Below are 15,468 nucleotides of genomic sequence, written 5' to 3'. Positions count from 1 at the left end.
TATTTTGTTAAGTTTAATAAGCTGTTCGACATTGACTGTGTAACATCAGCTGCTTTACTGTTAGATAACAGGTGCTTTGGTGGCAGGTGGCTTCCATTAACTTCGAAAATTTTAATTATCGTTATATTAAGATACAGTGAAATTCTTATAGAACACTTGATAAATTTACTTGTAGTTTTTGTTTTATTTTAGACTTTTCCTTTGATCTCATCTATGAATATGCTTGTAAGATTTTTGCCATAATAGACTTAGAAAAATATGAAAAAAAAAACAAATAGTGTGTAAGCTAATTATTCACATTATTGAAATTTGAAAATAAAATTTAGATGCATTATTATTAATAAATTATCTTACAAAATATTAAAAAAAATGTTGATTTATCTTAAAAATTTAAAAAGAATAATAGACGTTTTACTAGCAAATCATATTAAAAATCTTTTTTTATAATCTAATGTAATATTTAATTCATATTATAAAATGATGTCATTTCTTGGAAATTTTTTCAACGATACATCCTTATTCACAGGTTAGTAACATTCTTATATCTTTAATATTTAATTAACAAATTATAACTATTGTTTTTTAGTACATGGAGTTGATATGGACTTATGGCTCTGGATGACATGGCTTTTATGGCCATTGATTGTTACATTTCTCTTGCCTCTTACCATAGTATTATTATTCTATATAACTGGAGTTATTTTATATATATATAAATTGCACAGGTACAGTCTACATTATTTAATATTTCTATGTATGTAAGATCATAACATAAATAACATGTCTTCAATATTATTCAATCAATTTTTTAAAATACAACAGTAGTAATTCTATATATTTTGAATGTCATGATTTACCTATGATATACTGGATTTAATTTATTTCTTTAATTTTGTTATTCTTGGTATTCCTTTTAAATAATTTTAAAATCAATTTATACTCTAAAAACAAAATGTTTTCTTTAGGGAAAGACTTATTAATGCCTATGAAAATAACTTTTGGGATGGTGCATTGCATACTGTATCTGCATTTTGGGATGCTCATGGATGGATTTGGCATGGTATATTTTTATATATATTTTGTAAATAATAAAAAATTTAAAATAAAAATTGTTTATAATACATTAAGTTTTATATCATAGTTTTAATTAAAGTATTAAGATAATATTACATAATTTATTTCTAAAATAATAAATGTAAGCATGTGTTAATAATATCTTAAACTAATCCTTAAGCTAAATAATGTAAAATTTAAAATAAACTCACCAGTTTAAATGAATAAAAATTTTTATTTTAAAGGATATGAAGTTAACGGCTTAGAAAATGTACCAATTGACAGTCCTGCATTGTTAGTTTACTATCATGGTGCTATACCTATCGATTTGTATTACTTAATTGCAAGGATATATTTAATGAAGGCAAAATTAGTTCACACTGTAGCTGATCACTTTTTATTTAAATTGCCTGGTAAATATACTTTAAATATATTTTAACTAGATTATTAAAAAAAAGGAAAATTTTAGGATGGTCAATTATATCAGAGCCTTTAAAAGTTATTCCTGGTACAATTCAAACTTGCTCTCAAGTTTTAAAAGAAAATAATCTTCTAGCAATTTCACCAGGTGGTGTTTATGAAGCTCAATTTGGAGATAGATATTATAGACTAATGTGGAAAAAACGTATAGGATTTGCTAAAGTTGCTATAGACGCCAAAGTTGTGAGTTAATTGATATAAACTTTAATTTTAATGTATTAATTTAGTTATACTATACTAATTTTTATGTATATCTAGCCTATTATACCTGTTTTTACTCAAAATCTTCGAGAAGCTTTTCGTTCTATAGGTATTGGACGTAGATTCTGGTTACGATTATACTTATGGACGAGACTACCAATTGTACCTATTTATGGATGGTTTCCTGTAAAACTGCGAACTCATATAGGAAAACCTATTCCATATGATCCACATTTATCAGCAGAAGAATTACAAAAAAAAGTAATTATCATCCTAATTAAATATATTAAGTTAAGAATACAACAAATTCAGGGTTTTAATAATAAAATATGTTAAACATTTTTATAATTATCTTTGAATAATGCAATTTAAATCTTTTTTAAGTGTTGAATATATTTTTCTTCATAATGAGAAGAAGGAATTTTTCTGAAACAAATGATTATTAAACAATGAATCATTGGTGAAATTTTCAGATATTATAAAAAGATGATCAACATTATTTCTATAGTAATGTGTTAACTGATAAAATAAGAAAATTAAAATAAATATATTAAAAATGTACACATTTTGATACTTTGTGCAACTTTTATTGAGTTTGAGCTATTTAAATTCACCTAAGTTATACATAAAGAAAATGTTAGTTCTAAAAGAAATATTTTTTTGCAATGTACATACAGGGTAATTTTCTTAGGTGATGTGAGGTATCACTCTGCATAAACTAATAAACTATACACATAATTGATTCCTCTAGTATTGAACTATGATATCAACTCTAGGAATCGACTAAAAATTCAAACCTTAAATTATTTGAAATTTTCCAGTCAATTAACTCATGGTTTATATTAAATGCTTTATAAATAAGTGCTTGGTATGTTTGCATTGACATTCCCAATGTTATTTTTTCATTAATATAACCATACAGCTCGTTCTTACTATTATTATTATATTGCTCAAAGTACTACTTTTAATTAAAAAAATCCACATTCTATAATTTAATTTATTAAACTGTATTTATTTTAATATTTATATATATATTAACTGCAGCTGGATGTAATTTTCGGGAGTAGAGAGGTTGCACTATGTCTAGATGATTAAAGTTTAAAATTGTTCAATAAAGTTATCCGAGAAAGGAATAACTATAGTAATACAATAATTTTCTTCAGGTAAATTTGTAGTTAAATTAAATTTATGTTTTTGATGTCCAACAAACCATGGTACTTTTATACCTTCTTCATTATCAATTAATATAATGAGATCATTTGCTTTTTTAAAGAAATTTTGGAAAATGTTATATCTATATTATTTTGCATATTGTGAACTTCGTGTAACACAAAATCAATATATTCCATTGCTTCAGTTAAATCACAATTTATAGATTGTAAATTTGTACACATGAGCAATATTAGAGAAAAATTAAAAATGCTATGACCATACTTATAACAAAGTTGTTGGTTATAACATTTTTTTCCAGTTGTACAGTTTTTGATGACAAAGGATTAATAATACTAATAAACTTTGTTCTTGTGTCACGGACGATACGATTACACAGATAATATACCTACTGAATAACGATAGCCGACTCTTACACTCCTGCACAATAAAAGTGCTACATATTTATACAAAAGTAATTGACTCAATATGGATAATTTTCAACAAGTTAATTTAAAATTGCTACACAAAATAATATGGAACTCAAAAATAGTAATAAGAGTTATTTCGAAGAAAAATATGACTTTTTAGGAATAGCCTAGTGATTTGAAAATTTTTATGAGAATTTTGCAGGTATAATTTATTTATATTTTGGACCCCTGTAGAGTTATTTCAAAATCCTCCGAATTTTGGAAATAAATAAAAGCCCTATGTTATACGCTCCCAGGATACCCACTCATATATTACTACTAAGATTCAAAAAATTTATGCCTTTTATTGTTATTATAACTATTTAATCATAATATAAGTTTATATTTTAGAAGTAATATCAAGTGATGTTCCCTTTTCTTAAGTTGACACATTTTCAATAATATTAAGATCAAATTTACTAATTGTATACAGGTTCAATTACATAGTTTTCATTAATTTTTGAAAGAAAGAAGTATGATTTTTAAAAATAAAAAATATATTCTAATTGTAAATATAAATTTTAAATTATTGTATAGTTTTTTTTCTTAAATGTTTAACTTTCTTTCAACAAAGCAACTTAAATTTTGTATTATAGAAAACGGAAAAACAACATGGCATTTCTTGCTATTTTGCAATGCCAGAATATAACATTATTTACATATTTATATGCTACTATAAATTTCTTATATGTTTGATATGTTCATGAAACTAAAGTTATTTAAATATTTAAGGTAGCCATTGCTATAGAAGAACTAATAAAACAACATCAACGAGTTCCTGGAAATATATTAAGAGGTTTATTAGAACGTTTTTATACTCCATCAAATTATTCAAAAAAAAAAATTTGACATAACTTTTTACTTTATGACAATGTTCAAACATTATAAAAAGTATTAATACATTGAGACTTATTTCTTTATTATACTGTGTTTTTTAATTAAACTTATGTATATATTTTTTAAATTAATCAAATATAATAAAATTAATTGTACCCTAGTTGAAAAATTTCTTAATGTGCAATACTATTATTAAAAATATATATTACATACATTTCATTATATTATAATTAATATATTATTCTATAAAAAAAATTCTTATTAGATGTAACAATTTTTATCAACATTTCTAATAATTTTTTATAATTAATATATTATTTTTTTCGATTAAAGATTAAGAATTATTTTTCAAAATAGTACACTAAACATAGTTTTTATATTAAATTTGAATTTAAAGTGTATAAATATATCTTCAAAATTTATACTTTCAATAAATAATTCTAATTATAATTAATAAATGATTTAAAAAAAATACCTTTCGTAAACAATGCACAACAATGAATGTATCATAAAAAGATATTAGAATGTTAACCAAGTCTCTGTATAGATTAGAGTAAGTGTAATTTTTTAATTTGTAATAATGACTATTAAGAAATTTATAAGTTCCATAAGATTTACTTAAAAGTATTTTGTTTATCAAAACAACCTAGTTTGGTTTATGGTGTCCAATTTCTTATTGCTAATTTGTTAGGTATTTTAAATAAAACATTTGATATAGAACTAAATTTTAAGAACAAATTATTAAATGTTAATATTTATTTAATGATTAATTTATGCTGTTTGTGATGTATTTTTTAACTTTTCCTAATTACAAATTCCTTACATAAATACCCCTGTTCAATTTCAAAATGTATTTTATTTGCAAAGTGTTACTTTATAAATATTTTAAAATGTTAATTTATATTATTGTTTTATGGAAGTTATTTATGTAATATTTTATCTTGTCTTGTTAAAATATATACAAATAAATTTTTTTTTAATTTTTGTTGTCTACCAGATGTCATTACAATGTAAAATTTTGTTTAATGTTTGCAAGCCTGTAAGGTAAAATACTTTATTTTAGTATTTTTATATGATTATACCAAATTTTATTTTGAAGAAAATTATAATTGAGATATTTTATTACTACAACTCCTTACAAATTTGACTTTTATCATAGTATAGACCCAATGTCAAGATAAAACTGAGTGATTCATTATATTTTAATAAAATAGATTTTTAGGTGTTTTAAATTTGTTTAATTAATAACTAAAAATTACTAAATTATAAGCTAATATTTAATTGTAATTCTTAGCTTCATTCAATAAATTATTATAACTTAATAATATATATAACTTAATATAATATTAAATTATTATAAACAAATTTTTATAACTTAAAGAAAATAACATTTTTTTCAAGAGCTAATGTAAAAAAAAAATATATATTCACCTAAAATTGTATTTGGCACGATCCATTGGGAGATTTAAATCTTTTAGCCTTTATAGTTTTTAAATTACAAATGTACATTATATAAGTGTCTAGTAAGTAAGGAAACGGACTTCTTTTGTTCTCATTGTTTGCAACCGTTTCCTACTTTTTGAACACTGTAAAGACAAAAATAAACATTTTATAATATGCTGTATTATACCTATTGATTATCTTTTTTTATTTTTCGGCTGACAATGTTCATATTTTATATAAAAATAAAATCAGCGAAGTGTTTGAAGATGGTGACAGTATAATTAACTCGAATTAATTTAACTATGAAAGAAAAACGTATGTCGGTGAAAAAATAAATAAATTTAACCAAATGTCATAAATTAATTTTAAACGACAAAATCTTAGAACATTTAATACAGTCATAACATTAATTTTTTAACTATGTGTATTTAAATATTGCGAAATCAAGGTATAAACGTATAATGGTCGTTTTAAACAGCATATTCGGTGAAATGAACTAGAATTGTTATCAAAGAAAACCCTGGTGAAGCGAACAATTTAATTAGATTTTGTTTCCGTAGATGTTTGTTATATTATTGTTGAAGATACTTTTTTTAGAAAACAAAATTTACAGAAAAAAAATATATGTGTAGAACTATTATTTTATTGTGTACGCCCACACTCGGTACACGAGGACGACAACGATTTTTCGTGAATGGGTTCGACTACGGTCCACCTCGAGACGCTAATAATCTTTGGCCCCGTGCAACGTTTCTAAAACCGATAAGATCGTATTAATAATATAATAAATGATTGTGCCGGTCGTTTTTGATATCTGGAAGTCCATCGCGGTATATACCACACACGATCATCATAATATGACCAGACATTTTAATCACAACTGTGTTCTGTGTATCTTTAGGTACATGGATGTGGTTAGTTGTTACAAGAGATGCGCGTAATAACGATAATAATAATATTTCAACAACGATCATGAAACTAACACAGCGATTTAACTTGACAGTTTCATATGACAAATATTTTATTTAATTTTTTGCATACGGTTTTATTGGTAATTTTTACTTTTTTTGTTTAGCTTTTCACTGAAATTATCATATTTTTATTTTGAACTATTCGAGGATATGAATTTTATCTCCGACGAGTTAATAAAACCAATTTGATTAATAAAAATTGATTAAAACCAATCAATTATGGTAACGTATTAAATATTATTAACTAAAAAACGATTAATATTTTTTTATGGTGTAAAATGATGATGAAAATATTTATCTTTTAAAAAGTACAAGGAATATTTTGAATTTTCAATTGTTCGATTTTTAAAAAATAGTATACTTATTATAACTTCAAATAAGTTATCGTAATATTATACAAATTTATAAGAAATTGTTTAATTTTTAACTCATAGCAACCTGGAGATCTTAGTTTATAACAATAAAAAGTCAAGTTTAAATTGTGCGAATGTATAATGTTCATTTAAAAATTAGGCATTACAAATTTAAATAATAAAAAACACATTTACAATGAATAACGAAATAAAATAATTACAAAAGCCAACAATTTTATTTGCACATTAGGTACAATTATATAATAAAATCCATGAATTATGATTATATTTACAACAAAAATATTCGATAGTAACATAGTTACATTATACTAAAAGTTCGTATTATTGCACAGTGTTTTGTATAGTTTTGCATTGAATAATATAAGTAATTATCTTACTTTTTTATCTCGTAACTATAAACAATGTTTAAAACCCTGTTTTTATTTTATCTAACTAAATAAAAATTATTAATTTTGTCCAATTTAACTTTAACCATTACATTGCATGTACGATTACAATAAAAAATCACAGAAATGGAAAACGTTATGCTTGTACGTTTAACATAGTTTTGTTGTTCGTTTAAACATGTCGAAAATAACATATTATTCGAACTAAATAAAAAAAACATTACATTGTAAGAAAATAACTAGATAAATGTTTGATTTGACACAGTCGATAAATTTTAAACTGAATCCTAACAATTTTCGTGGGAATTTCAGCTGCTGTAACAAGTTTTTCTAACGTCTGCCAATATAACGCTGAAGTCTTCATCCGGCTTACCACCAGTTAACACTTGACCGGCAGCTGCGGCTGCGGCAGCGGCGGCTGCAGCTACGTTTTGCATATTTGTTGTTGCCGGAAGGTTTTGTATGTCTGGATAATGCTGCTGGAGGCCACCAATCCCGTCTACGGCAGTGACAGTCGAATACCCGTCGAATTCTGTTTTTATACAATTATTGAGCATGTAAGATCCGTGGTGATGTACGTGATTGTGAGAATCTACTCCGGTTTGTTGATGGTTTAAGTGTTGTATAGGCGGCGGGTAGTAAGCGTTGTACTGTTGCTGCTGTTGTTGATGGTGATGGTGGTGGTGGTGGTGTTGTGGTGACGATTGAACGAAAATGTTGTGTTGTTGTTGTTGATAGTTGTGGTTGTTATCTGGTTGTTGGTGGCCAGCCATGTACTTAAAATATCGGTCTATCTCAGTGCTACTGCCACTCACCGTTTCTATTTCGGAATGCTGAGATCTGGGTCGCTGCAGATTAGCCAGCAGCAATTCGGAAGGCGTCTGATGGTGACTGCCACCCATAAAGCTCATTTCCATCATCTCGCCGTTGCTACTATGATGGTAGTCGTTGTTTTGTTGTAACGGTGCCATGTGATGCTCGTCCTGTAACTGCAAGTTGCCAACTACTGAAATAGAAAATATTAATATTAGTACAGAACAAATTCAGAAGTTATTGTAATATAATTATTACAATTATATAAGTAATATATTAATGACTACAAATTTCCAACCAGTAAAAAGTATTGAGTCAATTATAGAATCATTTGAGTCATGTTGTTGTTTAATATTATGATAAAATTGTATGACTAAAAAAGATTAAAATAAACGACTTGAAGGAACTTGACTAGCATTTGTCTTATCAATACGCCATTGGTCATAGACATAAAAATGAATAAACTAGGAACGAGTGATTATTTTTGAAGCTTACACGACTTAATATAAAAGAGGATTTACCAAAGATATTTTTTGCGTTATCGTGATATTTTATTTTTTATTATATTATTTTAAGATGTAATATGTATAAATTTCAAATTATTATATAAAATTAATGCAAAATAAGCAAGTCTTTCATTAAAACTCTTCGTATGAAGCAACTTCATACGTAACACTCGTAAAAGGCTTATCGTTCCTAGTTGATGCATTTATATGTCTATGGTTTTATTCATTTTAAAGATCTATGCAAGTGATAATAATGAAAATGAAAAATAATTTTCTTTTTCATATATGTAGCGAAAAATATATACCATGGTATCCGTCCGACTGTCTCATTGTAGACGGGCTGCTGCTTGTATAAACAGTACCACTGGCGTGTAATCCACTTGTCGAATAAAATGGTCTATTGGCATAATGTGGTGGTTGTTGTTGTTGTTGTTGCTGCTGCTGCTGTTGTTGTTGTTGCTGCTGCTGTTGTTGTTGAATTTGTTGAGAACTGGGACCTAATACCTGTTGATCTTGCGAAGTAGCAATTGGTGGATAAAACGTTCCAGTAACTATACTGTTATTTTCGTAAGCCAGACGTTGATTAGTGCACATCATAACCATACCTTTAGCTACTCCCATGGCAGCTATAGAACCTGGTACAGGTTGATAGGACGGTATCTGGTTGTTATTGTTATTATTGAATTGACGGTGATGATTGCTGTTGGTGGTTGACTGCTTTTGACCATAGTAACCGGCGAAGTCGTCAGTTTCGTACTTGACTTCGGCACGGTACTGGTGCAGATCTTTTGATGGTGGTTCCATCGGTGAAAGTTCGGGCGTGGGTAGTGTGGGTGTCTTACTAGTTGCTCGACCGTTGTTATCAATCGCTGATGGAGCGGCTTCTTCTACGGCTCCCGTTAATGATGGCTTTTCGGGATCTGGGCTACAAGTGGGTGACGACTCAGGTGTAATAACTTCAGATACTCTAACTGGAGAATAAGGACTTTCACTGTTAGGATAATAAGGGGACGTGGTTTTAGACGGACTGTAGGGTTGATATGCGTACGGCTGGTGCATGGCCGGCGATGAATACGAAGAACTCTGATATGGTGAGCTGGGTGGGTACTGCACCAGCTTCACCTGGCCCACAGAGTTGGGGCGCCTAGAGTTTGGAGATTGGCTGGCGGCTGCAGAAGTGGCTAAAGTGGGAGATCCTGCTCTCTGTTTATTATGTTTCCTCCGTCGTGGTCGATATTTATAGTTAGGATGCTCTTGCATGTGAATCACTCGCAAACGTTCAGCTTCCTCCACAAATGGTCGACGGTCCTGTGGTGTTAAACTTCTCCATTTTTTCCCTATAACCATAAAATAATATATTTGAATTAATACCACGAATAGCTTACAAATTTATTATAGGATTTAAACTAGGATTAAAGAGCAAAAAGAAGATCTATGTTTGCAAATACAATGTAATCAATAAAATTATATAGAAAAATGATAAACTCAAAACACAATACGAAAGTTACCTACATGAAAACTTTATCATAGTCAAGTATAATAACATTAAGTGATCTTTGTCAGTCAAAGATATTTATAGGATATTTGTACACCGATGTACCTCCACAAGTAAAAAGATTTATGACTTTCTATTTTTAAGAATTTTATTTAATTAGGTCATAATTTATTTATTTAGAATTACCTACTTCTTAATATTAAAGAAGAACTAGTGTAGTAAATAGCATAATTATTATATTTTGTGGGTTTATACACATTCTAAATGTTTTGAATGAAAATGAAAAGATACACATCTGAGACGCCCCTTCCAATATAAATCTTGCATTGAGATTTAAGTTTTCTTCAGCAATTTATTATGGCTAATAATCGGAAATCTTAATAGTAACTCTTAAGCCGTTGAAGCTTAGGTAAAAAACGGAAATGTGTCATAACACGAATTACTCAGTCATTGATCGATTGTTATGTGCAGCCATTTTAAGGGTGCAGTTTATCGTCCGATGTGTCCATAGAGAGTCGTAAAGATGTTATCGGAAATAAATCCAGAAGCTGTTCGGGTATTATCATTACCTTTGTCATAATAGGATCATAATATTATGTCAGGAAGATTTTAAAAACTCAATGATCATAATACTCAATCTTACATGTTTAACATAAATTTATGAGGTTCATGTAATAAAACAAGTCAAAAATAATTACAAAACGGATGACAATATAATGTTATATTGTGTTGATCAACACTTTTTTTAATGGAAATAAAAATGTTTTCTTCAGTCAGAATTCATTAATTTATTTAGTATTACAATAATTTGACTGAAAATATCAGCTGACACTTATTATAATTTTAATAGAAACACATCAAATAGGTATCAAGGGGAAGTATTTTTCATATTTCAATTTTATAAGTCTAAATATCAATGTAATGTCTTAAAATTTACTATACTATTTACGATTCGTAATTACATTAATAAGAAAATACTTATTTTAATAGAGTATCACTTTATTCTCAATATTAAAAAAAAAATTTTTTCATTATTAATATTTACACTAAAATTGTATTTCTATAGAAATTTGATAATTGTAATTGATAAAAAACATATGTAAAGCTACATTTTATTTAGTATTGTGTGTTCAACAGACATTTTAATATTTTAATGGCTATTAACGTTGTTGATCGAGACGCAGAGCGAGTGCCAACCATTTGGCACTGGTCTCAAATGTCCATTTCTATCGTGACTGCCTTGTTGGGTCTAATAGGTGGCACGATATTTTACAGAATATTACTACTGTCCGATTTCAAATGTTTTCTCTATAATGAAGTAATAATTGTACACCAGACAACCAGAAGCGAATATGAAATTCAGTTTGACAAAAAAGAATGGTACCTCAACGAATACTGCAATAACGGGTTCTCAGTCCCAATACAGTCTTTTGTCTTTTCCACTTTATGGATACCAATTTGCATACAATTCGGTCGTGGCGGTTCAATATTAACCGAATCATTATCGGATGGCAATAAAAAGTACATGTGAAACGAGTAATGCACATGAATGTATAATTTTTATTTGTTACGATAAATTATTAAAAGTTATTTTGTAGGATTGTTTTAGGTCAATGGAGATTTGTTTTTTGGTCAATTTTGTTCAACTTGCTATACTGGTTCAAATCGTTAAACGTCGCTTTAATAGTCACAAATGGGTATCAACGTTTTCGAGATAGTGTCCTTTTATTACCAACTGACGACAAATTTCAAAAAAATTTGTAATTTATTTTTGTCATTAGCAGGATTATACTTTTTAAACGAATTTTTTTCTCTAGTCATGAAAATTTGAAAATGATTTTTTACGCGTCCATAGTGAGTGTGTATACGAATATGTTTAAAAATAATACTATGAACATTTTAAATTGTAATGAAGATTACTTAATGATATGACTGAGATAATCGTCATAAGAATCATACGTTATCGTTGTAGACGGTTAATAGACTATAAACACATGAAATTGAAAATACTTTTTGAACGTCATCGAATGTTAATAACTATCATGAATTGCATATTGTTTTCTCCCTTACCACAACCCAATGTCTGTATTGTTCCAACATTATTAATTATCTTTCGCGGTTCTAATGTTTTAGTTTCTATTACAAACCAGTCTTCAAACATGATATTAATAAAGGATCGACCAAAAATTATAATTGAGCTTCTTATATCATATTATTGTTGTCTATATTTACTATTCGATATTGTTTAGGTGATACTATGGACTCTATACTTATCATGGACAATTGGTTTGGTAGTAGCCATCGCCCGGTGCGTTTTGGGCGTCGATTTTGCTCTTAATTACGAGAAGGATGACGTGAAGACTAACAATTCAACACATTCCTTAACGCCGTCAGAGCAATCATTGCACATCAGTAAAAATACAGATTTGTCTGACGAAATAAGATCACATCACGAGGTTATGTTCGATGTTGATCGATCAACTAGTAATCGTACAACGGAGAACATTTAAATGTATTTATGTGATTATTTAATTAAAATATTGAACATTTGTACAATGGTAATGTTCTGTTGCATTTAATGACGAAATAGTTCTTTATAATGTTATGATTTTTTCCGTAATAAGTGGGGCCTGTAATCCCAAGACCTTTTATTGGATATTTTTATAAATTAGCTGGTATCGCTTATATAAATCGATGAAAATAATAATATAACAACAATAAGATGACCTGACGACGCGGGTCAACGTTGTTCATGGTGTATTAGGTGTCGGTGAGTGATTGATATTAAAATTCTTTGGTCGAACAAATTGATTTAAAATATCTAAACGAAAAAAATTGACTTTATTAAATGTGTGTTTTTTAAACATTTATTGGTAATATTAATGTGGGTATAGTAATGATAGTTTTAGAGGGAGTAAGGGACAAAGCGACTGAAAAGATGGGTTTAATGACTGGCGTAAAGGTGTGAAGTGATGTGACGGGCGCCCAGATCATTAATAATGGACACCGTGGGATGTATATAACAGACCAAACAAGGTGTTTATCAGCACTCATATATGAGATGAAATTATTCTCTCACCGCATGCTGTCTGTAATCTTTGATGACTGCGGGAAAGTTAGTGAATATTATCGAGTCTGACAGAATTAATTTTTGTCTAAACTATCTTAAGTTATGAACATTTACTGGGCTAATATATGTTTTTATTTCAACGGATAAGTTACCTATTAAGTTCAGTATCAACGTAGCCGACTCATATTTATTACAAATAAAAATATTTACAGCCCGTAGTCACAACGATCCTATTTATTGTTGTTTTGTAGTGATTTATCGAATTTGCATAAATGCGTTGTCTGTACAGAACGGTCTAATTGGGATTCGCGTGCTTCGAGGAGCGCGTAGGATAATATCAGTACTTTAGGCGATACAAATAAATATTAAAGTTTATGCGACCAACAGATGGTTTTAATGAGTCATTAGTAAAATGAGGAACATTGAAGTAAATTTATTTTTGACGTCGTTTGAAATATGAATATGATTAAAAGCTTAAATGTATTACTGAAAGTGTATTCGATAATTGTTGTTGACTTGGATTCGAAAGAAAAACGTTCTAGCAAATTTTCTCTGTTCTACTCAACAATTTTCTCATAAATTTAATCCCGTTTCTGTATAGTTATTTTATTATTCAGTGGAAATAATAAGTGCGAGAGATTTATTATTAAAAAAATCGTTTCATCATCATCGGTGCACCTTCATTTGCATCAAAGCTTTTAAATGATTGGAAGATTTACTTTATGTATAAAAACTGTGATAACACGCAGCCAGAGTAAACAGTAAAGTAATAACAAACGTGGCGAGATTAAAAGTTCTAAAATATATGGGCAATTGAACAACGAACAACAGAAAACAATAATTTCAACACGTTCTAATCAAAATGTAACCGAAAACACCTTTATGGTCTTCAAGTATAAATTGACTGAAATGTTTTGATAAAACAACTGCGTCGGGCCGAGTTAAAGAGTGTTTAATGATGTTTGGCGATGGACGACAAAACAAAAACGCCTTTCGTCGTTCCCATTTAATGTTTTCGGCGGTTGGAAGCGCGACCGGCAGGGGGCTACCCCTCGTCGAGCACTAGGGCCCCAAGACCACCCGGCGGGGAGGAAAATGCATGCTGGGAGCGGTCCTGCCGCGACACCAAATCGCCTTCCTTGGCTGGGTTAATCGCGGACCAACGCGCTGGTTCCATCAGTTTTGTAACTCAAACGAAGCGCCGCCTCAATTAAGACGGTTTAATTAGAGAAAAAGATAGGTGATAACAGATCTCGCGTGGTCACGCGTAGAATATAAAAAAACCCAAGCGCATGACGCGAGTTCGTCAAAGTGTAATATATTTTACCTGATAGTATTTTTATTGTACTTGTGTTTTCTTTGAAAATATAAGTTTTTTCAGAATTAGTGTCATATTTAATTTGATCATGGAGACTGTTGACAATTATTTCAATGAAAATCTTGAATAATATCGTCGTGGGTAGCTTTAGAAAGAAAAGTTTTTGGTCCGTGTAAAAATCGTGTTATAAGAAAAACTCGGTTGAAAAATGGCATTTGAAATTAAGTAGTCCGTAGAGAAAATTAGTAGAAAGGGAATCGCTAAGAAAGCATTTCACCATATCTAAGGAGAATCGAACCGGAAAACAAAGTCGTGTGGTCGAACAATGCTAGGTGGACGTGTCAGCGGGTGTTTTATCGTTGAGTAGGCTCATTTTGTAGGGCTCTTACTATAATAATTGTTGACTGAATTATTTCACTTGGTCTATTTATATTGCAGCGAGCGTGATGCATATTATTTTATGTATCGTGTTTTAACCGCCGCTTCCATTATACGTATAAAAAACAATTTTAATTGACAACCCGCCCGTGCAATAGCGGCGTCTGCGAAAGCATTATAATAGGTAATACCTTAGCAACATGTAATATACGTTATCGTCACCACCGCCGCCTCTGTAACAGGTTGTGCGGCCGCGTAACACGGCTCACCGACAGATTTTTATCTCGGCGACGACCAAGACCGAAGACTCTTAAACGGTAATTACGGCTGTGGAACTTTACGCGCCGAGCACGGCTCAGGGTCAGTTCGGACTTGAGCGCCTTGGGTATAAATGCGGTCCCAACGAACAGGACGTGGGGGCGGGTGAGTCGTGAGGACGAGCAGAATTTTTATCGTTTTATTTTTAATAATAGACATTATACACTTACATTATTATTATTATTATTATTATGGGTAGTACACAC

General features: G+C 29.3%; 2 protein-coding genes across 2 annotated transcripts in view; one reads left to right on the top strand and one right to left on the bottom strand.

Annotated features, from left to right (window-relative positions):
* Window positions 1–4: 4 nt before the first annotated feature.
* Window positions 5–4,276, top strand: LOC126905561 (transmembrane protein 68). Its single transcript, XM_050685385.1, has 7 exons — window positions 5–526; window positions 587–725; window positions 966–1,060; window positions 1,299–1,466; window positions 1,523–1,716; window positions 1,792–1,995; window positions 4,086–4,276. Exons 1-7 carry the CDS (start codon window positions 478–480, stop codon window positions 4,200–4,202), a joined length of 966 nt encoding a protein of 321 aa, XP_050541342.1. The 5' UTR covers window positions 5–477; the 3' UTR covers window positions 4,203–4,276.
* A 2,821-nt stretch (window positions 4,277–7,097) lies between these two features.
* The window catches only part of LOC126905442 (alpha-protein kinase 1-like), a 44,489-nt gene continuing 36,118 nt past the window's right edge, over window positions 7,098–15,468 (bottom strand). The window contains exons 3-4 of the mRNA XM_050685129.1: window positions 8,989–10,020; window positions 7,098–8,370 (exon numbers count right to left, since the gene is read on the bottom strand). Coding sequence (XP_050541086.1) covers window positions 7,673–8,370; window positions 8,989–10,020 — 1,730 coding nt within the window. The 3' untranslated portion in view covers window positions 7,098–7,672. The remainder of the gene's footprint in view (window positions 8,371–8,988; window positions 10,021–15,468) is intronic.

This window comes from Daktulosphaira vitifoliae, unplaced genomic scaffold (assembly GCF_025091365.1).
Source record: "Daktulosphaira vitifoliae isolate Bord-2020 unplaced genomic scaffold, ASM2509136v1 Scaffold_1, whole genome shotgun sequence".
Taxonomy (NCBI): domain Eukaryota; kingdom Metazoa; phylum Arthropoda; class Insecta; order Hemiptera; family Phylloxeridae; genus Daktulosphaira; species Daktulosphaira vitifoliae.
Note: the sequence above shows the minus strand (reverse complement) of the source record. Positions and strands in the feature narration are given on the sequence as shown.

Bases quoted from the DNA above. Each gene is read 5' to 3' on its own strand.
- LOC126905561 (XM_050685385.1), top strand. From the start codon at position 478: ATGATGTCATTTCTTGGAAATTTTTTCAACGATACATCCTTATTCACA. The intron at 1,467-1,522 runs GTAAATATACTT...GGAAAATTTTAG, and splicing joins CTTTTTATTTAAATTGCCTG to GATGGTCAATTATATCAGAG. The intron at 1,717-1,791 runs GTGAGTTAATTG...ATGTATATCTAG, and splicing joins TTGCTATAGACGCCAAAGTT to CCTATTATACCTGTTTTTAC.